This window comes from Haliotis rufescens, unplaced genomic scaffold (assembly GCF_023055435.1).
Source record: "Haliotis rufescens isolate VD_foot unplaced genomic scaffold, xgHalRufe1.0.p SCAF_19, whole genome shotgun sequence".
Lineage (NCBI taxonomy): Eukaryota > Metazoa > Mollusca > Gastropoda > Lepetellida > Haliotidae > Haliotis > Haliotis rufescens.
Window position 1 is genome coordinate 17,889,067 of NW_025963879.1, and position 23,523 is coordinate 17,912,589.

A 23,523-nucleotide genomic window follows, 5' to 3' on the forward strand; every position below is an offset into this window, starting at 1 on the left:
CCGCGGTCATGTGACCGATGGAAAAAAAGGTATATTGTGTAAACTTCAAATTTAATTTTTTTTTATCTGTTTGTATTGTGTATTAACACACAATTTGATTGGTTTGTATGCGTCTAAATGACAGAAAGTATATTTCACTACACTCAGTTACATCAACAAGTTTTCCGGCATTTTATTCCATAGAAAAAGTACAAGATGTGAAGACACTCTTCTATCCTTCTAAATACATACGCACACACAGACACACACATACACGCATACACGCACACGTGCATGCACGTCGCCATACAATTACAAATGACGTTAAACCCCATTTCACGTAACTGTTCCCTCAAACATCAGTGGTCACAAAGAGACTGTGTACTATTTTCTGACACATTTTACATATACCAACGGCTGATTCTCACATTGATACTAACTGTTAGGTAGAGATTAATGGGTTGTGATATGAGAGGCGATAAAGGAAGCATTGTTTGCAGTAATATCTTATAAAGGTATGATTCTAAACTGACGACCAAAGAAACGTTACCAAACTGAAATTTTTACATGTTGTGTCCAAATCCTGATTAGTGTACAAAATGGTTGAGAATCAATCGCCCAAACACAACTAAAACAAGTTGCTGGGTAATGCAAATGATGCAGTACCTATTTCAGTGGAAATTGCTGCACATTCTAATGAAAATTGCTGCACATTCTAATGAAAATTGCTGCACATTCCAGTGAAAATTGCTGCACATTCTAATGAAACTTGCTGCACATTCCAATGAAAAGTGCTGCACTTTCCAATGAAAATTGCTGCACATTCTAATGAAAATTGCTGCATATTCTAATGAAAATTGCTGCACATTCTTATGAAAATTGCTGCACATTCCAATGAAAATTGCTGCACATTCTAATGAAAATTGCTGCACATTCCAATAAAAATTGCTGCACATTCCAAGCAACAAAGATATGAGTATAAAAGGAACGTCGTATTGTTCATTCACACTCAAACTGTTGGTCAGTGACATCTATCATGCCAAGATTAACCCAGCAACAGGGAGAACAAGCCGTTATTGTGATACAACCAGAAGCAGCCCATGACCACGTCGCAAGGTCCATAGTCTGTTTGTATTTAAAGGTGGCTAACTCTGTGATATCCATATATACCTGTGAATCTCCTTGGTTACTGAATAAATATGACAACTGCACAGTTAGACAATGAACGTCGGACGTTTGTCATTTCCCATTAGACATTAATGAAATACACACATTGATAATGTTGATGATTCTACCTCATGGAATATTACACATGAAGCCATTGTACTTTTGAAATTCACCTCAGAGATACATGATACAGCTCTGTGTATTGACTTTACCTCATTGTGTTCTGTTATGCATCCTGAAAGTTATTATAGGGGCGACATTGTTTGACAGGCATTTCTTAGACGTTGGCGGAAGACAAAAGAGTCTTGTTGACAACAGTATAAGGATATACACCGAAACCTTTCTATAAGAGTATATCAAAGAATTTGTTATCCATATACTGTGTCTATTTTGTCCAAGGATGTGTTGAAACACATCACGTGTACTCATAGGACTTTTGCATTGTCTCAGATTTGTCCTGGCGTGGATCTGACGTCACGTGTCCTCTGACATTGGAAGATGATGTGGGACTGGTATGGGAGATTTTGAATTCCCGTGAAGATGACACTGACAAAACGTGCACATTCGCTGAAATGCTTAAACTGTGTACACTGTACTTATAGTAAATACCTTTCTTGATATACGGATATTTTTTTAGAAAGATAACAGTAGTAACATGTAGGTGCGAAAACATATAAGCCTTTTTAGATTTGTTTCCACATATGGAGTGTTTTTTTCTTTATTAAACGTATCTCGTCCTTTGTTATATTCAAATGTATTGTTGTTGTTTTTTTAGAATTATGTTTTAACTTTTCAAGTTTCGGGTTAGCTTCATATGTTTTGAAAACAACAACGCAGTCATTTTATTTTGTTTAATGATAAACACGATTAAAAGGATACAGCACTGTGAGTCTAACTGATAACGTTTCAGCAACAACTTGCTGCACACAAACAGGGGAAAGTGGAACCAATATATACACACATAGATTAAACAAAATGTATGAGTAACTTTTTAAGAAGGAACATGCCTATAATACCAGTTTAAGAAGAATCTAGTTCTTCATCGTCAGTCATGGTTTTACATATATTTGTAATTCTGTTGACAAAAGCAGGAATTGTTTTTCATCCAGTGTTATACACAAACAACCTTAATATGATACACGTATCAAACTGTAATACATTACACAGCGTTAATAACAATAATAAGATATTAAAGATGGGTGAAATAAAAAAACATTACCAATTTGTCTATAATTTGTATTCATAATTTATTATTACTTTTGTGATGACAATTTTTGTGAAGCTCCTGTCAATATATTTACAGGATCCTTGTCTACGAGGTACTTCAATTCAATTATGATACGAAGGAACAGAAAAAGACTCAAGTGATGCTTTGTTTTGAAGGGTCACATGGCTTACAGTTGTGTAACGTAAGATCTGATTGTTCCCACAATATTTACAACATGGTTTCAAGCAAACATATTTTGTCATGTAGAATTCTCTTTGACACTATTTTCTGGCAAATCACAACTACTTCTGCAGGGTTTACTTATATCGAACAACATGCTTATAATAAATACACAACACCTGTGATAGTTAGAAATCCCTAATACGAAATATTAACCAATAAGCGAAAAAGAAACAGAAACATGTTACTAACAGTTATATTCCAATATAACATATATAGAGATGAAGAAAGCGTTTTGTCTTGGGGGATGTATGTACAAAATATGCACAGCAGCTTATTTACCAACTGCTACTATCCATTCCATGCACTACACCTAAATAAATATGAATTTGAGCTATATTTCAAACGTGAATATATTACGTCAACACAAGAGAACAATCAGCCTCCATTATCTGCTGAAACAGATTTAACTAGGTGTAAAGGGTAAAATTATGGTAAAAGGAATGTTAAACATCGTTGAACTCAACTCAAACATGCAGAACAACGTTGTTGGCTGATGTCACGAGCAAGAGTTGGAGCTTTTCATTGATAGCAATTTCGTTATTGTTTATCGGGATATTTCAGGAACAATTTCTTGCACCTTCATCAGGTCATGTTTTTAACCATACAAACGTTCATGCTTTCATGTTAAACTTGTAATGTAGTTGATAAACTATGCTACCCTAAGACATCAAAAGCCACAATACTTTTTTCGCGTGATATAATCCTCAAACTAACTTTAATCATCTGAAAGGCAACGGTAGGACGTCCTGTTTCGTAAATACTGTTCAAGGTTACTTGGTTGGTTTCTTTGTTGTTAAACGCCGCACCCTGCAATATTCAGTCTACATGATGGCGATCTGGAAATAATCGTTTCTCAGCACCATACCCGTGCTCGTCGGTTTCACCAAAGTGGTAAACGTCTAATACCTGCATCACTTCGGGCTTTCCTCCCACATTAAGCTGACACGCAGTGATATAACTGGAATACTGTTAAAAGCGGCGTTAAACCCAACTCACTCACTCACTCACTGGAAATAATCGAGTCTGGACCAGACAATCCAGTGATTAATGTCATGAGCATCGATCCACGCAATTGGGATCGATGACATGCATCAACCAAGTCAGAGAGCCAGCTGACCACCCGATCCCGTTAGCCGCCTCTTACGACAAGCATAGTCGCCTTTTACTTAAGGTTACTACTTTCGCATTAATAGTTACTGTTAGGAATTGTGTCATGTTATAACACCATAATAATGATTGTCAGGTTTCGTTTGTTGTTTAACGAACAATATTCAAGCAATAAATAATTCAGCAATATTCTAGCTATATGACAGTGGTCTGAAATAATCGAATCGGACCAGTCAATTCAGTGATCGACATCAAGAGCAACTATATACGCAATTTGGATACAATGACATACATCAACCAAGTCAGCGAGCCTGACCATCCGATATCGTTAGTCTGCTCTTACGACAAGCATGGGTTGCTGAAGACCTATTCTAACTCGAATCTTCACGAGGGAAGACAAGCATGGGTTGCTGAAGACCTATTCTTACTCGGACTTTCACTTTAATGGTCAGGTTATGTCTAGTCTAATCGTATTGGAACAGCTTGGGTTTTGTGTCATTTTATCATATTTGAATAGTGAGTGTTGGCTTTGTGTCATGTTAAAAAACTAAAATAGCGACAATTTACACTCAACAACTACACTCAAAAAGAGTGTGTTCACAGAAGTGTTCATGGCAACAATTCATTACAATGAACAAAGGTATCCTGGTGGTTTCAAATAAGATGTCATTCCAATGTTCATTCCGGGTAGACGGTCGTCCTTAAACAATGCGCTACATCTGGACTCTTTGAAACGTTATGTTTGGTCACAAACACATTTGAAATCCCATGTAGTAGAATGGCAATACTCTCGATAATTATGTCCACATTTTAGTTTAACATTGACTATTTCTTCACACGTTTCCATGCAGCCATTTCGTGTACAGTCTCCACAAACCCCTCTGCATGAATGGCCACAGGAAAGATGTCGTGCACAAGGCTTCATGCACTTCATCTGTAAAGTTGACTTGTGGCATTCACTTTCAATAACGTGTCCACACGGAAGTGTAGTTTTTGTTGAAACAGCACATTTCTTACCGTGACCCAAAAACATGCATTGCCTACATATTTGCATGCACTTGTGTCCACAAGTTAGTTGTTGCTCGCATTCACGAAAGCAACCATGGTTTTTCTTTGAGTCTTGACAATACGTGGGATAAATGTGTCCACATTTTAGTTTTACATCGACTATTTCTTCACACATTTCCATGCAGCCATTTCGTGTACAGTCTCCACAAACCCCTCTGCATGAATGGCCACAGGAAAGATGTCGTGAACAAGGCTTCAGGCACTTCATGTGGCGAGACTGTATCAATGTATACTGTACATTTTTACATTCTCCACAAATACCAGCGCATCTGTGCCTGCATGGCAGAACCATCATGCACAATTTGCTACACTTCCAAAGTGAAGGATCTGAGTCACACTGCATTTCTTTTGTATGACCACATTTAGGTATTGTCTTTCTTACCATGTTAGTGCATTTACATTTTTGAACGCATCTCTTCAAACATCTTTGTCCACATTTGTCACATAGCCTTTTGCATGGTTTCTGACATTTATGCTCTCTATGTTCCATGTCATTTACATGACAAATTTCATCACACGTGTGACCACACATGAGACTGACACCACAACTCTTTGTGCATCCGCCTCTGGGAGCCTTGTCAAAGTCATTAGCAGATGAGACTGACACTGTTATCTCTGGGTGGTTCCTGCACCTCAGACGCAGGACTGGACCAATGGAGTTTGTTGATCGTAGCGTCTGTACAATACTGGCCCACAGTGGGCTTTTCTCTGCAAATAGAGTAAAATCCCCAAAAGCAAACATTCCTTCCTTTGCTCGTGAGAGTGCAACACAAATCCTATTGTCAATACTCAAGAATCCAACAGATCCTTCTTCATTGCTGCGGACAAATGACAAAAGGATAATCTTGCATTCTTCTCCTTGAAAATTGTCAACAGAAGTCAAACGCACATCTAGAAAGAGGTCATTCTCCTTTCCCATGAGTCTCTTGATTAATGAAATTTGTCCTGTGTAAGCAGCAAGTATTGTTATGTCTGATGCTTCATAGCCCTGGAGCAGAAAGTACTTGCACAAGGCTATGATGAAAGATGCTTCATGCTCATTTGACTTACTCATAGTCTCATTCAGATGGTGTTCCCTGTGCTGGTGGGAAAGGAAAAACACATTCTTGTCAACACCACGTATAGAGTTAAAGTTTGTAACTGAGGTATGGTCCTTCAATGTTGGGTAAATGTGTTTCATTAGGACAGATATCTCCGGTCTCATTCTGTGTTGGAATTCTAAAGTCACATGATGTAACCCATTCTTCACCAACCTTTCAAACAGTGATATGTCAAGATTGTATTTCCTCGCCAGTTCATAGACTGTAGGGTTTGGTCTCAGTTGTTGGTGGTCTCCTATGAGAATGAGGTGTTGGCACTCAGGGTTGAGGGCAGTGATTATGTGGGACTCCAGGACTTCAGCAGCCTCCTCTACTACGACAATACGAGGTGCTACAGCTTCAAGAAGAGCTGCATGTTTGGCAGCTCCTGTAGTTGTCATTCCAATGATGTCTGCTTGAGAGAGAATATCTTTATCCTCTTCCCTCAAGACTTCCTTCAGCCTCTTTGCTAACTGTCTGTATTCGTGTTCTTTATCTTTGATGGATAATTTGCAATACAGCTGATACCTTGTCACCCATGTCTTGTACAGTGATTCCCGGTCATTCATATTCAGATCCCACACATCTCTGCATTGCAATATTTGTGCATTGATGGGTTGTGCTTCCATTAAAATTTTCTCTAGTCGTTTCTTCTGCTTTCGTTTATGTGCAGATTGAACTTGTTCATTTGCACTCTGGTTTCCTTCATGTAATTTGGTGTAATGTAGCGATTGAAAACTCAGAGCCAAGTTGTTTGTGGCCTTTGACATCTGAACTGATGGCCGACATGATCGCTTTGAAACAATATCAACCTCATCATCAACAAATCTCTGTCTGGTAATGATAGCTGCTGTTTCATCTGCCTTTGAGAGTCCTGAATTGATTTCATCCAGTTCTTCAATGGCATCATAGAGTTCATCTTCAACGACAGCTACAAGTGGTGTAGCTCCAAGCCATACTTTGATTGAGTATTCCTCATGGTGTTCAGAGTATGTGTCCTTGATAAGCTTGTATACAGGCCTTGGAACAAACTGCTGTAAAAGAGCATCTGGAAGTATGGAGATCATTGCCTGTTTGAGCTGAGAAGTCAACTTTTGAAGAATGAAATGGCCACCTCTATTGGTCATAGTTCCATCTTGACACTGTGTCTCTATTTTTTCTTTTTCCCGATTGACATTAAATCTAAACTGTTCAAGCCATAATTTGTACATATGAGCTCTCTCAACAAATGGCATTGACAGAATCTGACCATTATCGAAAAAATCCTCTTTGATGGGTCCTTGATAACTGACATAATCCAGAATTGCTTTTGTCCAATAATCTATGAGTCGTTGGAATGTTTTTTCAGCTCGAGTACTAGCTGGTAGGTCTCTGAACTCAAGCCATGTTAAAATGGCTGATTGTCTACCCATTCTGAACTTCTTTAGAAGGCTTCTAAAGTGATTAAGTTCCATATGTGGCCTCAATACATCTTCATGAAGAACACCAAGCATGCTTGCCTCGATCCTACAGCCTACCTCTTCAATTGTGTTTTTGATAGCAGCCATTTGGTTTTTACATTCCCAAAAATTGTCATGAACAATCCTTCTCATCTTTTTCTTTCTCCTTCTGCCACTGCGTAGTTCTTTCAGGTTGTAAGGTTCAAGAATTTTGCTACTGCTTCGCCCTCCAACTCGAATGATACCATATGGATGGAACTTGTGAATTCCTTCAAGGAACTGATCCAGGGCATGGTTTGTGTAACAGACAACAAGGATCACATTGCTGGACCCTGGATATGACCACTGAGCTTTGTTCTCCAAGAGAACTTCCATGATCTTCAGGCCCACATATGTCTTGCCTGTGCCTGGTGGGCCTTGAATAATGGCAAGTTCCTTCGTAAGAGCTATCTTCACTGCCTGTAGCTGAACCTCATTGAGATTATAAACCTTCAGTGGTGGCCATTTTCTTGTGTCTAGTAATGTCACTGATGAAAGATATGCCCTGTACATGTATCCTCCAAGAGCAGTCATATTGTATCGCACACTATGATCTATATATTCCGGTTCTTGGATGTTTGTTTCACAGTCAACAAGATACTGTTGGAATGGAAGGGAGTCTTCGATCTGTTGCAGTTTTGAAAGGACATGTCTATAGGCTTCAAAGTAAGCTGGGGTTTCAGCCATAATGAATGTGTCAGTTGGAGATATGTTGAGTACAATGTCAAAATCTTGCTCAAACCTAACATCTATGTTCCCTTTCAATAAATCGTGAACAGTTCTGTTTGTTACAGTTGCAAAGAGCATCGTCTCAAAGTTGTCTTTTGAGAGACAAACAAGAGAACCACAGATCAACCTTTTAGTTGACTGCCATCGAATTCTTCCAACACGAGAAACATCAAATGTCAACCGTGTGTCAACGTCATCAGAGCAAATCGAGCGGATTATGTGTACATTGTGATACAACCATGTATCTGCAACCTTGTTTGGAACTTGGTCCAATTTGCATTGCCGGTACGCAAGTATACCTTTCCTCAATGGTTGGATGTAATCCTCCCGTAATAACCGGAACTGAACATCAAGGTAAGTGTCTAAGTTGAAGTAGGCTCCCTTGTCTTTGTTCTCCCTCAGGAATGGCTTCTCATCTGCCAGCAACTCCTGGGGGCTGGGAAACATCTCTAGATCCCTGTAGTTGTTCGGTGGTTCTTCATCCTCTCTTTCAAAACCATACTGTATGTGCTGAATACATGTCTCCTCCAAATCTGCTCTATATGCTTCAAGTTCAGGGTTATCATGGATCAAACCGCTATCATAGAACACATCCCCAACACATTGTAAAGCAACAATGCATTCCTCTGCATACATTGGGAGTTTCTTCAGTATTTCCTGACATATAACGCACACATCGTCACAATTGTATTCAATCTCAGAGTATGTTCGGAGCTGTTCGATAAACCTTACAAGATGGGTTTCCAAAAAACCAGATGTGCATAGCATCTTCAGAACCTTTTTCAGGCCTTCTTTGTGATGCGTACGGGTTATTTTGACTACCACATCAAGTACAAGACAGACTTCATCCATGTGCATAAAAGAACTATGTAACATTGACTCAAAACCACTTTTATCACTTGCGAGTTCTAAAGTTATATTTTCAACATTGTCTTCATCTGTGAGATCTCTTAATCGTTCGAACCCAATCTGTCTTCTTTGTCCTGTTCCTCTTACTCTTCCTTGCCCTTGACGTCGGTATTCGTCCATGTCATAATAGCCTCTTGTTTGGTGTCTGTAAATATAGATACAAAACGTTTGATGGAGCCTATTGGGTTGTTGTGTGTGTACTATTTTAATATCAGTACATTACAGAAATGTGTTGTCATGGCCTATTGTCATCTATCTTAATAGTGATATTTGATAAACGTTCCCATTACAACATTACTTTTGCATCATATCCATCACATGAAGATCCAAGCTAGAAAAGGTCTTCAGCAACCCATTCTTGCCGTAAAAGGCAGCGATGCTTGTCGTAAAAGGTTACTAACAGGATCGGGTGGTTAGGCTCGCTGACTTGGTTGATGCATGTCATCATATCTCAATTGCGTGGATAAATGCTCATGACGTCAATCACTGGATTGCCCAGTCCAGACTCGATTATTTACAGACCGCCGCGGCGTTAAACAACAAACCAACTAACCAATCATGGTACATTTCAGGTGCAAGACAGATATTGCTGAATCTGGTTCCTTTGGATGATGTTTCTGCATTCACAGAAATTATGAATTCAGTCTTTGTAATGGTGAAAGGCCTCACCGACTCAATAGGATCATCCCTTTTAGATACATATTTTATGAGAACCAGATCTAAACTGCGACAGGACACATCTATGTTTCAAATGGTTGACTATGCAGAATTTGAGTTCAACACTGGAATAGTTATAAACAACAGGTATCCACATGTTTGATAATGTAGAATACCAATGTTTCTGGCAGGAACCTTTTAGTCTATGTGAGATCTAAATGATAACCATCTGATAAAATAAACCATCTGTTCTTGCAAAAAACAGTTCTGAAACCATAGACTTGTAGTATATGCTTAATCCTAGATGCCCACATCAACACCAATTTTTTTTACCATTTGTATAAGCATATCAAAACATTTTTTGACAGAAAATCAGTTGATATTTTCAGTTTCAAAGAGGACTTAATCCCTAAACAATTAAAATTTTGACAGTCTTCCACCATTTTTCAAAAGTATTACTTTCGTTTACCCTCAAACAATTCTAAATCAAAGTGACAAAAAACATGTTCATAATCCTTTCGGACAACAAGCATCTTCATCTTTATCACCAACTAAAGGGTGAAATAACTGTACAAGTTTAGAATGAAGTTGAATTCCTTATACGGGGCAAGCTTCGATTGCAAAAGCTAATTCAATAATAATAATGTTCTAAGCCAAACTACGAAAGATATTTTGTACACCTTCAACAGTTTGCATGTATTAAGTACAATACACAACTAGGCAGCATGTTTCTGCAGGCTTCAACATGGCTAATTATTCTCTGTTGAAGAAAATGGACAAAATTGGCTTTCACGCTGTCATCAAGTATCTCCAAATGAACCCCAACAAACATCCATGCGTCATGATGTCAACTTCAGGGGATAATGCGCCTTTCTTTTCCACTGTTATACAGTGGGCAACGGAGTTCAAGAGAGGAAGGGTGATCCAGGAGCTAAAAAGGTCTGAGCTGAAAAGGACTACCCAAGTTCCAAGATTTCTGACATGTTTCAGGTTCATCATTACTTATGAAAATGCGTTTTGAGGCAGATCCAGCTCATTTTGTTGAAAAAGGAAGAGCCACTGGCTAAGCAACATTCAAAGCAGTGGAAACATCTAACATTCTGCCTTACCTTCTTCTTCCTCTTCGAGATCCTCCGCCTCCTTGACTCCACCCCCATGCACCTATTTGATGTCTGTAACATCAAAAGATCGATGTGATTAATCCTTTCATTTGTATATGTTTAATGCGAATTATGTTTGCATTATGTGTTGGAACATTAGAACCAATCATTCCATTCCCTAGCAAATATATCTTCATACTTTACCTGACCTTTTATGATTTCCTTCGTTCGTATTAAACACCAGTATGTCATTGTGTACGATACACATTTGCTATAACTCCTCCAGATACCGTGTCTATGTGGCTTTCTGAAGTAGTCTGAAGTTTTACTGAGAAAACAATATGTGAAAAGCTGGACTTCCTCATCTATGTGAAATTAAGGGAAAAGACATTTATGTTTGAAGTTGGCATCCCCATTTACACAAATAGTGCCCCCCTTCTTGCTGACAAAGCTAAACATGTGTTGATCAAGGCAACAATTTTTAAGGCCTCAGCGAAGGTTTCAAAACCTTTTATGACAGGCATGTGCAGGTCATTTCCAAATTAACATGTCAGTGATAAAAATGGTGGAAGATGAAATTCCCCTTTTGACATGGACCAAATTCATGAACATGCTCATGATATAGTCAGACCTTAACAATGGACTCAAAGATTTCTTATGGCAATGGTAAAGATTTCTTATGACAATGGTAAATTATTGTTTCTTGTTCGTCTCACAAGGTGCACTTTGAGCCGATTGTTTCATGGCAGGACAGTCTTCCGACCTATGCAAAGGTAAGCTAGGATAAGTATATCTGTTTGATTGGCATTCTACAACTTTTGGAACAACAATGTCTGCTTTATTGCGGTAATGCCGTTTCAATGAAAGTAGTTGAGGGCCCCACTTTAGGACCAGGGGTAGATAACTCTGGCATGACGATGAGGTCCCTTCCGGTTTCTGTGGTGCGCGCGCATCCCAGATGGCGGATTGTCCGGTTCCAGTGGCGTGTCTTTCCTCTCCAAACGGTACGCATCATTCTGCTTGCTTGTCATAATGGCGATGAGTGCCTGATGAACGTCTGATCTCCTTGATTTATTACAAACCTTCCCCAAAACAGGATCGAAACCTGACCTATCAGAGGGTTGGGTTTTCGACCAATCAGAAGACAGCACTTACCAATCAGAAGACAGCACCCGAACCAAGTTGTGCTTTCTCTCCCATGGAAAAGAAACACAAGGGTCGGGTCGTTTTGGAAAACCGAGGTGCAGTCCAGGAACTGGAACGGACCAATCAGTGCGCCACGTTTTGGACCAATCAATTGCAGCGGTTTTCGATTCGCACTGCAAACACGAAAACCTCGTTTTCTTCCGTATATGGTCATTGGACGGAAAAACGACTAAAAATTCATTAAAATTGATTAATTGGTGAGCGTCTAGAAAGTGTGCAGAAAAGGGTCGAGTTTTTCAAGCGTAAAATGGACGGAAAAACGATGCTTTTTGCTCCGCCTTGTACACCTGTTAATGGCCAATCAGATGGCGCTGGTCCCCCGACGCACGTGATTCCCAAGGCTTCCTTTCGAAAGCTTTAGGTTTCGTATTTCTGGCATGCCTTGCTCTAGTATCTGTCGCGCGCAGTGCAACGAAATTTGCTGATGAGCCAGTTTTAGGATATGTAACATGTTAATGGAATTCAGGTACGCGCCAAGAAGTCAAACCAAACAATGTTACCAAGTTTATTGTGGTAACATATCCCTCGGCTATGAACAGTTACCCCTATCGAATAATGGGTTGTGTTTCATTTGGTTATAATAATAACTCATTTTTTAATGTGAAGTTTACAAGATATACGGCTAGGACGAGAGGTCGGTCACATGACGTTCTTCACGTGACTGTATTCTTGAAATGGCGTAAACACTGACTACTTCCACATTCCTGGGGAAAACCCTTGGAATTCCCTGGTACGAATTCATACAGAAGCGTGGTTGCATGCCCGTTTAAGGATACCCTCGCTACAACCAATCCCAGAGAAAAAACAAACGAAAAAAAACATCCAAACTATCGATATCGTAGTGACAATCTACAGCAATCTATGAATTTACCTTAGTATCTATTTGACACATCTTTACAATCACCTTTCAACGATCGGCAAATTGATCAGTGATGACAAAGGCTTGAAATAGCCACAGGTTAATTAACAACTTCGGAAATATCTCCCGTCACGTTTATCGTGTCGGCCATTTTGACGTATTGTACTTGATGTAAATGTATTACGACGCTCTGTCATTGTAATTGACTTACTGAGGTAATTCTCATCTAAAGAGGATATTGTTTGAAATATATTTCTTGTAAACATACTAAAACATGGTGGGGGGAGGGGGGTGGGGGGGGGGGGGGTGGGGGGGGGGGACTATTTCATTCCGGGATGGCCTATTAAAGTTAGCAGTAAGTCAAGGCACCATGCGTGTATATGATCTGTTATTATATGTGTTTAAATTACGGTTTGGGGCGTTAATGAAATACACTGACGCACTATTCAAATCAATTGGATAATTGAATATGCTTTCTTTTACATTTTACATAACAGCACTGCACAACATTTGAACAGTTGCTGTAACACACTACGGTAATCACATTAAACACCATTTTCAACTGTACAGTATTTCAGTTATATCACGGTGTACAGACTGATGTGGGATTAAAATCCGAATTGGTTCAGGCCATCCAACGGGTATCCTGCCACACAAGTGGCACCCGTCACAAACACATGCAAGGACAAGTCAATTGTTCACCTGAACAAAGCACGGAAAGCATGTAAATTATATTGTCCGTCAAAAACATGGACGAGTATAAACAATATGTTCATTCACGTAATACATGTCATACATTTTGACAAAATGTATTGACTCGGAGCATTATTTGTTAATCACAGCGTATAGACTCGGCATGCAGTTGAACTCATCACCCATCCCATTATTGATAATCCTTCTTGAAGATCTATGAAATCAGAAGCTGCAACACTTTATCTCTTAATTGGCATGTCAGACTTCTATTTCATAACTCAGTTTTATTTGCACGGATCACGAAAGGGACATTGTCGCATTGTCGCATTGACGCCCTTACAAAAACAACCAAGACGTGTCAAAATTAACAAAAGCGCGACAATTGGCCATTTGTCGTATTGTCGCGTGTTTGCATTGTCGCTCTTTGAATAATCCTTTTCTTTATTTTACAAAAGGGCGTCGATGCCGTAACGCGACATTTTCAAGGTCAAAATATGTCTCGTTGTCGCATTGTCGCCCCATCACAAATGTGTATAAAAGGCGTAAAGTTTAGTTAATGCTACAGTTAGGAAGCGGTAACCAAGTTACATCTGTCGTAGAAGTTCAACCTGATACATGTAAGTCTTGAAATGAAAACACAAGTCCGTCCGCGAGTCCATAACGTTTTATTGTGAGCTCTTCTGTAAAAGTGCTTAGTGTTCGACTCCCAGTTCCAAACACGTAGTACCTCATCACCAATCCACATACCTCTAGTGCAGTGGTCTTCCGGAAGATCTTACTCTTGACCGCATTAGACAACTGACGAGTGCACGCCTGACCTGTGACCTCGTTGCAACCCTCATGAGGTGTTTGCCGAAGGGAGAGGGTTAGGAAATGTGTGCTCCACCCCAGTGCAGAGCTCGCGACACACTGTATACTGAATGTTGTATACGGTATATTGCAGTTGATATACTGTATACTGCATGTGATACTTATTAGCGGCAATGTTACAACTTTCAAGATTCAAAATTCAATTTGCATTTATTTCATATACAACAGACCGCCGTCATATATCACTGGAATACTGCTGAGAGCGGCGTTAAAACAATTTGTTTTCAAAATTGAGCGCTGCAGACATTTAAAATAGAACCGTAAACATATGTAGTACCAACGCACTCACTCTGTTTCGAATAATCAGCAGAAAATATATTATTAACCAGGTCTTTGGGAAGAGATATCAGATTTTTATAAGCAGTCACATAGGGATGATAAAGGACCCCTCGCTGACTAGGTTCTTGTTTACTTAAGAGCAGAGTTGGCCATGTTAGATGATATAACCAAAATCCAGGAGCTCCGGCGGGGGGCACTCTGGTCTTGTTAGTGTATGGTATGAGCTGTGGCGTTGACCCAAGAGAATAATGTAAAAAATTAGACCAACTCAAATCTATAACGATTGGGAAAGTCTAGATTTCCAAAGCCCTAGCCTGAAATTAAGAATTGGTCTAGGCTCCATTTTAATTGTATTATGTTCATTTTGTAGACATGGATGGACCAACCAGGAGAGAAATTGATGGAATATTAATTTCACATGTTACCACTGATCCAGTTAAATTCATCACACAATAATATATTAGTATTTGACATTACGGCATTTGATTATAAGGGCATGACCATGTACATGTTCACTGTAGTAATGTACACACCAGTCAACTTGATTATAATTTTTATTATAGTGTAGCGCGGCATCAACGATTACTTTATGATATCCTCACTTGTCATCGATGTATTGACATCGAACAATGGACGACAATTCGAAATTCTTATGAATAGCTTCAATAGGGACAGCGCCGGTGTCAGTACAATTTTCCTAGTTAAAAATATGTCTCTACAAAATATAATCTGAAGCAGACAAGAACAATATTTTTTTTATTAATGCTTACTTTCATGGATAGAATTGAGGCAATCTAGGCTTGCCAAATCGTTCTAGACTTGAGCTGGATTCCTTTTAAATTTATTCTCTATGGTCTGGGAGACGAACGGGCGTCAGTATCGCATGGAGAACTGGGACAGCCTGAATCAGTGTAATCGGATATGTTGTGGAGTTTCGGTTTGGGGCTGTTTGCTGAATAGAACAAGGGCTCACGAACAAGGGCCCAATGTAGAGATTAAATCATTTCCACCTCTCTTTATATCAGATATGTTATTGTGATTTGAAATCTCTTTTGGATAATTGCGAGTTATGTATACTCTGTATTCTTTCGTCATGGTAGCATATATATTTTCTATGTTGCTTTTTGAATTATCAATAATGATAACTACAATGTAAACCTCTCTTTGGAGATATACAATAATACTACTGAAGGGCATATCTGAAAAATGGGACTTATCGACAAATATTTCTTTCTTAAATACTACCCGTTACAGACATTCTGATCATTTTTTATACTTTGTACAGTTTAATAAATAATGGCAAATTGTGTATCTTTCTACATTTTGAATTAATTATAATTTCTGCAATAAAACCTTAGCATCAGATAGTGATATAAACGAATATGATCTATACTGTGATAAATGAATTATCAATTTCGTATTATTAATTAGATAAACAGAAATATGATAGTAAAACAAATTATTTTAATCTGTTCGTGTCAGTAGGTAACGAGAGATCTAGGCAACTCATTAACGTAGCCATTTGTGAAAAATGAAATATTAAAAGTTTAGGGGGTTGAACATGTACATTGAATGACAGGGAAGAAAGCAACGCAATAATTAAATTATGAATCAAATTATGTTATAAATATAAAAGAATATATAGAAATATAAGTTTAATTTCTCATTGTTGGAAGGTGTTTAATAATAGATTTTGTTTGTTTGTTGTTTAACGCCGCACTCAGCAATATACAAGCTATATGACGGTGGTTCGTAAATAATCCAGTCTGGACCAAACAATCCAGTTATCATCACCAAGAGCACCGATCTACGCAATTGGGATACGATGACATGCATCAACCAAGTCAGCGAGCCTAACCCCCCGATCATGTTAGTCGCCTTAGTACAAGCATGGGTTGTTGAAGGCCTATTCTAACCCGGATCTTCACGGGTAATGTTTTTAATAATAAGGTACAATGAAATTCTGTATATGTCCGTAATAAGTGTGTATAAGTAAATGGATAATATATCGATACACGCTAATTAAATGGCTGCATATGGTTCTTTGATTAACTCTTTTACAAGTCCATATTTCAAGACATGTATTTGATATTCATAATAAATCCACAAAAGCTACACAATGGCGACAAAACGGTACCAGCATCACAGATACCAATAATACATGAGATCCATATAATTACTTTAAAGTTAAAACAGAAAATTGGAAGGATACACTTCCGACATTTTTCGTATTTTGTTTTCGTTTGGAGAGAGAAGTTGTGATTGGTACCTGATGGGTGCAAACAGGTGTTCCCTTCCGCCCAGGCCTTACGGCAATGCTATAGCCAAAAAGGAAACAAGCCTAGATGTTCAACAGGTTCAGGCTGAAATTTCCATCCCACTTGGGCTCCTTTTAAATTTAGATATAGTTTCTCGTGTCGATATGTGTCAAACGAAATGAATTAAATATTACAGCACTGGTGAATAGGTGGTATGCGCATGTCAGCGTCGATCCTACAATATCCTTTTATGTAAAATACATATATGCTGAGGCACTCGTGAAGAGCAACCTCCTCGTGGTGAGTGCTGGGTAGCGCTAATAGCTCTTCCCCCGTGTGGAACCGGGGTAGAATATTTCCACAGCACCCCATTGCTGGTCGTAAGAGGCGACCAAAGTGGGCAGCCCGTTTGCCGTGGGTTGCGTCCCTGTGTCGGCGGAGGACGGGAGTCTGGTAGTTAAGGGCACTGGTTCCAGGAACAGTGTTCCTTTGCCCAACACACTACTTCGACCCTTACTTCGCCTAGACGGGTGGTAAGATGGGCCCGGTCTTATCAATCGGCTGGTCATGCCAGGCCCTGTGCGTAATATTGTATATGCACACGTGTGTTGTATTTTAATGTATATTTTGGCCTTGGCCGTCCATAAATTGTGTGTATTCTAACTTTTGGATTGAATACATTGCCTAGAGTCTTACGCCAGAAGGCGGTGGCTCATGGGCCAATCTGGTACTTTCGACCTCTGAGTTCTGTATGTCTTCAATTTCTTGTCATGGGCCGGACCAGCCTGGCATTTTATTTGTTAGACAAATGCAGCTATTCATGTTGTTTTTACTGGAGTATAACACCTCTGTATCCCTGATGTTTGCATGTTGGAGATCCGGTGCAGGAAAACATCGCTCTTTGTAGCACTCCATGGTGGGTGGGGAGCAGGGGTGCTGAATCAATTACTTTCATTATGGCACACAATCATTCTGGTTCAAACCGCACTGACAAGAAGAGACGTCTGGAAGCTGAGATTTTCTCATCTGACGACGATGCTTCTATTTCACGAACTTCAAATTCTTGGGCTCGGTTTATCGTAGTGGAATCACATAATCAACTACCTTTGAAAATCAATCCCTTTGCAATATCTAAAGCCATTGAAGGTATCTGTGGTGAGGTGAAGAATGTTTCACGGCTCCGGAGCGGCTCTCTTTTGGTGGAGTGTGCACGGAGACAGCAGGCTATTAATCTTTTAAAATGTACTAGCTTTGCTAACACAGAAGTTGTTGTTTCTGAACACAGAACGTTGAATTCGAGTCGAGGGATCATCCGCGACAGAGCTCGTTGCCTGGCTGAAATGTCAGAAGATGACATTTTGGAAGAACTTAAATCACAGAATGTCACATCAGTGAAACGTTTCAATAGAAAAGATGGTGAAAATTTCATTCCAACAAATACTTATTTGTTCTCCTTTTCTCTTTCAACAATTCCACAATCTATTAAGGCAGGCTATTTTAACATCGGAGTGGAGGTGTATGTCCCCAATCCACTCCGGTGTTACAAATGTCAGAAGTTTGGGCACGGCTCAAAATCATGTGATCGTCCGACTGTTTGCCACCGTTGTGGTGGAAATCATGATGGTTCAGGCTGTACAGCAGACCTGAAATGTACAAATTGTAAGGGTCAACATGTAGCGTCATCAAAATCCTGTCCTTTTTGGACACGTGAAAAAGACATTTTGACAATCAAATGTCAAAACAACGTCAGTTACTTTGATGCGAAAAAACTCTATGATAGCCGGACACCTTCATCCAAACAATCTTATGCTGCTGCTGTCTCTCGCCCTTCAACCAGTAGATCTATAGAATGTCAGACGGACTTGACGTGGACACATTCTGAACACCCGCTGCCTCTGACAACATCATGTGACAGTCAAACAACTCATTCTGTCAGCCCAGGTGAAATGTCATCAGATTCTATCATTGTGACTCAGGTTGTGGCCCCATCTACACCCACTCCTGATATACCAGCTACCAACAAACCATCAACTGAAATGCCCAAAAAACAAAAGAAGAAACAAAACAAGAAAATTTCTACAAAGATCCCTAATATCACTGAAACATCTGTAGATGTTCACAATTACTTTGAGCCTCTTGAGATGGATGTCACCCCATCTTCACACCACAGCAGTGGTGACTCCTCTTCACGTTTACGTGAACGATCTCCGGTAGAACCACCATGAATCATTCGAATCTAATTCAATGGAATTGCCGAGGACTTAGGCACAATTTTAACGAACTGCAATTATTATCAACGGATATTTGTCCATCAGCAATTGCTTTACAAGAAACGTACCTTAAAACAACCGACACATTTGATTTAAGGCAGTATAGTTCGTATCATTCCTTCTCTCCTCCGGGAGATAAAGCTACTGGAGGAGCTTCTATTTTGGTGCGGCGGGGCGTTGTTCACAGTCCTGTTCCGCTTGACACGAATATGCAAGCTGTTGCAGTTAGACTTACACTGCATATTGCCTTCACACTTTGCTCCTTATACATTCCTCCATCTTCAAATCTTCAGCGTAATGATCTCCAAAAACTGTACGACCAGCTCCCAAAGCCCTGTGTCATCATGGGTGATCTAAATGGGCATAATCCTTTATGGGGAGGTTCTATCATTAATCAAAAGGGTAAAGTCATCGAAGATTTTGTTTCTGATAATGACCTCTGCATCTTTAACGATGACTCGGACACCTACTTACACCCTGCAACTGGTACGTATTCATCATTAGATCTGTCTTTGACGGATTCAGTGTTGTTGAATGAATTCTCATGGTCCGTCCATGATGACCTATGTGGGAGTGACCATTTCCCCACCGTGCTTAAACCCATTCATCCCGTTGATGATCCACCTTCACCTCGATGGAATTTTGTGAAGGCTGATTGGCTGTTATTTCAATCTTTATGCAAAGATAAATTACTACCTACTTTTTTTCAGAATGTTACTGACCCGATTCAGTTGTTCTCAGATCTACTGAATGAAATTGCTGATGAATCAATACCTAAGTCCTCGATCAACCCACGTGTTCGTAAACCGTGGTTTGATGCTAATTGCAAACAAGCTAGGAAATGTCGTAAGAAGGCTGAGAAGTACTTCCGTAAACATCCCACTGTCCATAATTTAAATATTGTAAAAATTTCAAATGCCAAGGCAAGACGTCTATTTAAGCAAAATAAACGTCAATCCTGGCGGACTTATGTCTCAAAAATTAACTCTCGTACCCCTATGTCCAAGGTATGGAACATGATTAAAAAGATCAAAGGCAAGGGATCAAATTCTACAGTTAACCATCTGAAGGATGGCGATACTTTGTTAACTGATAAATCTGCCATTGCCAATAGCATTGGTGAAACTTTATCTCATCATTCTTCTTCATCTAATTACGCTCCTGAATTTCAAAAATATCAGCTTCAACAGGAAAAGAAAAAAGTAAATTTTACATCTGATAATGGTGAAGATTACAATGAGGTATTTTCACTACATGAGCTATATACTGCCTTAGGGCAAGCTCATGATACAGCAGCAGGCGCTGATAATATTCATTATCAGCTACTGAAACACTTGCCCGAATCATGCCTTGAAACTATGTTAAATATATTCGATGATATTTGGACATCTGGGATGTTTCCAGCTTCATGGCATAAAGCCATTGTTATCCCCATTCCCAAACCTGGGCGGGATCATTCTGATCCATCAAATTACCGACCTATCTCTTTAACTAGCTGTGTTTGTAAAACGATGGAACGCATGGTAAATAATTGATTAGTGTGGTACTTGGAAACAAATAATCTTCTTACCAATATACAATGCGGTTTCCGTAAAAACAGAAGTACTATCGATCATTTAGTGCGTTTAGAATCGTTCATTAAAAATTCCATTGTAAATAGACAACATGCTGTATCGATCTTTTTCGATTTAGAAAAAGCATACGATACAACATGGAAACATGGTATTTTAAAAGATCTTCATGATTTTGGATTAAGAGGCCGTTTGCCTCATTTCATATCACAGTTTTTAACAGACAGGCAATTTCAAGTCCGAGTGGGTACAACCCTGTCTGATCATTATAATCAGGATCAGGGTGTCCCACAAGGCAGTATTTTGTCTGTCACTTTATTCAGTATAAAAATTAACAGTTTATCAAAAGTTTTAAATGATTCAGTTGATGGATCACTTTTTGTGGATGATTTTAATCTATCTTGTCGTGGTAAAAATATGCACACAATTGAAAGGCAATTACAATTATGTCTTAATAAAATTAACAAGTGGTGTCTAGAAAACGGGTTTAAATTTTCCAAATCAAAAACTAATTGCATACATTTCTGCAGAAAATATAAACCGCATAAGGACCCTGAACTATTTCTGAATGGCACTCCTATCAAAGTTGTTAAGGAAGCCAAGTTCTTGGGACTTATTTTTGATCATCACTTAACTTTCCTCCCGCATATTAAATACCTAAAAGCTAAATGCCTGAAGGCACTCGATCTATTGAAAGTTGTTTCTAATTCAAAGTGGGGAGGGGATCAAACAACCCTCTTACACTTATACAGGTCACTCATCCGTTCAAAACTGGATTATGGCTCCATCGTCTATGGTGGAGCCTGTAAAAGTAATTTATTAAAACTTGATACGATACATCATCAGGGCCTGAGGCTTTGCCTTGGAGCTTTTAGAACGTCTCCCATTCACAGTCTCTATATAGAAGCAGATGAACCTTCTCTTAAACAACGCCGTCTCAAATTATCTTTGCAATATGTCACTAAATTATATTCTAATCAGTCCAATCCAGCTTTTAATTGCGTCTTCAATCCTCTTTACCAAGATATTTACAATAAAAAGTCATCTCTTGTTCCACCACTCGGAATCAGAATCCAGTCTGCCTTGTTTGCTTCCAATATTAAACTGCAAGATATAGCTCCAACTCAACTGTTTTTAACACCTCCTTGGCAAATGGTACGGCCAGAGGTTGACCTTACATTAACAAAATTAAAGAAATCAGCTACAAACCAATTAATTTACCAACAAGAATACCTTCAACTAAGAAACACTTACGACACTTATAAATCTATATTTACAGATGGATCCAAGGATGGTGGCGCAGTTGCTAGTGCCACCGTCATTGGATCCAGAACAATATCTTCACGTTTACCTGATAACAGTTCCATATTCACTGCAGAAGCAAACGCCATTTTTACAGCACTTAAATATATCAGTAATCAAGCTAAACATAAACAATTCATACTGTTTTCAGATTCTCTTTCATGCCTTCAGGCGATTAAAAATATGTCATTCAAACATCCACTTTTAATCGAAATTCTTGAATTATTTAATGATCTTGCTACTGGCCAATATGACATCGTCTTTTGTTGGTTACCAAGCCATGTTGGTATCATTGGTAACACAATGGCCGATGCTGCTGCAAAAGCAGCCCTCAACAAATCTGTGACACCACTTCTGATCCCATATACTGATTTTAAACCCATGATTCGATCTTACATCCGAGATCTTATGCAACAGAAGTGGGACGCCCAAGTAGGTATCAATAAATTACATGAAATTAAACCAAATATCGGTTACACCTACTTGGGCTGTCAGTCCAGATTTGAAGAGGTCATTATGCGACGATGTCGTATTGGCCATTCAAGATATACACATGAGTATCTTTTAAATGGTGAAGATCCTCCGTTTTGCATCCCTTGTGATGAAAGAATCACGGTCAAGCATGTCCTGCTTGACTGTATTGATTTTTCCATCACAAGGGATAAATATTTCAGTGTAAAAACAGTGAAGGACCTTTTTAGTAAAGTTAACTCTCATTTAATACTATGTTTTTTAAAAGAAATAGAACTTATACATAAATTTTGATGTAATTGTGGTATTGTTTTAAAGATTGGTAGTGCAAAATTCATAACTGAGATTGTTAGTGGCTGTACCCTCGAGGGGGGTTGAAGTAGCGTAAAATTATTGTCCCCCTAAGAGGGTATGTAAGTCCCATATCATTCAAAGTATTTTTCTGCATGCCAGGTTTTTAATCGTAGAATATTCGTCATTTTAGTTTGGCTTAATTGGTACACTGTCGCCAGTGACTGAAGGGATGATATAAATCCTGCCGGGGTCCATGCAGGAAGCAAAGGTACTGTAAGTCCCCATGGACCCTAGCATGGTGATCTATCTTCAGTTGCTGGCGATCTCTAGCCCATTTTTATATTGTGTTCTCTGATATTTATGACTTTTATATATTCTCAACTAGTTTTAAATAGATTCTGTGATATTCTAGTTATTGTACTGTCCTTCGTTGACAGCTTTTTATATTGTATAAATATATGTATTATTAATGTACTTCTCGTCACGATATGGCTGAAATATTGCCGATGTGACGTTAAATATTAACTCACTCACTCACATATATGCTGATGAATTACGTAGTAATACTACGCAAATATATGTCAAGATGTATACATCAGTAACATCTCGTGATCTTTATGTAGTAGTATGTAATTATGTATATATCTTCAAGTGTATTTTAAGGTCACCTCTTATTTTAATACCTAAGTTTTAGTCTACACTCCAATCTAACCTGCTTCACTAATAC

At 38.9% G+C, this 23,523-nt stretch overlaps 1 protein-coding gene across 1 annotated transcript in view; it reads right to left on the bottom strand.

Annotated features, from left to right (window-relative positions):
- Positions 1–3,637: 3,637 nt before the first annotated feature.
- Positions 3,638–23,523, bottom strand: part of LOC124137550 (NFX1-type zinc finger-containing protein 1-like) — a 40,527-nt gene continuing 20,641 nt past the window's right edge. The window contains exons 2-3 of the mRNA XM_046503895.2: positions 10,733–10,795; positions 3,638–9,111 (exon numbers count right to left, since the gene is read on the bottom strand). Of these exons, the coding sequence (XP_046359851.2) occupies positions 4,440–9,111; positions 10,733–10,795 (4,735 nt within the window). The 3' untranslated portion in view covers positions 3,638–4,439. The remainder of the gene's footprint in view (positions 9,112–10,732; positions 10,796–23,523) is intronic.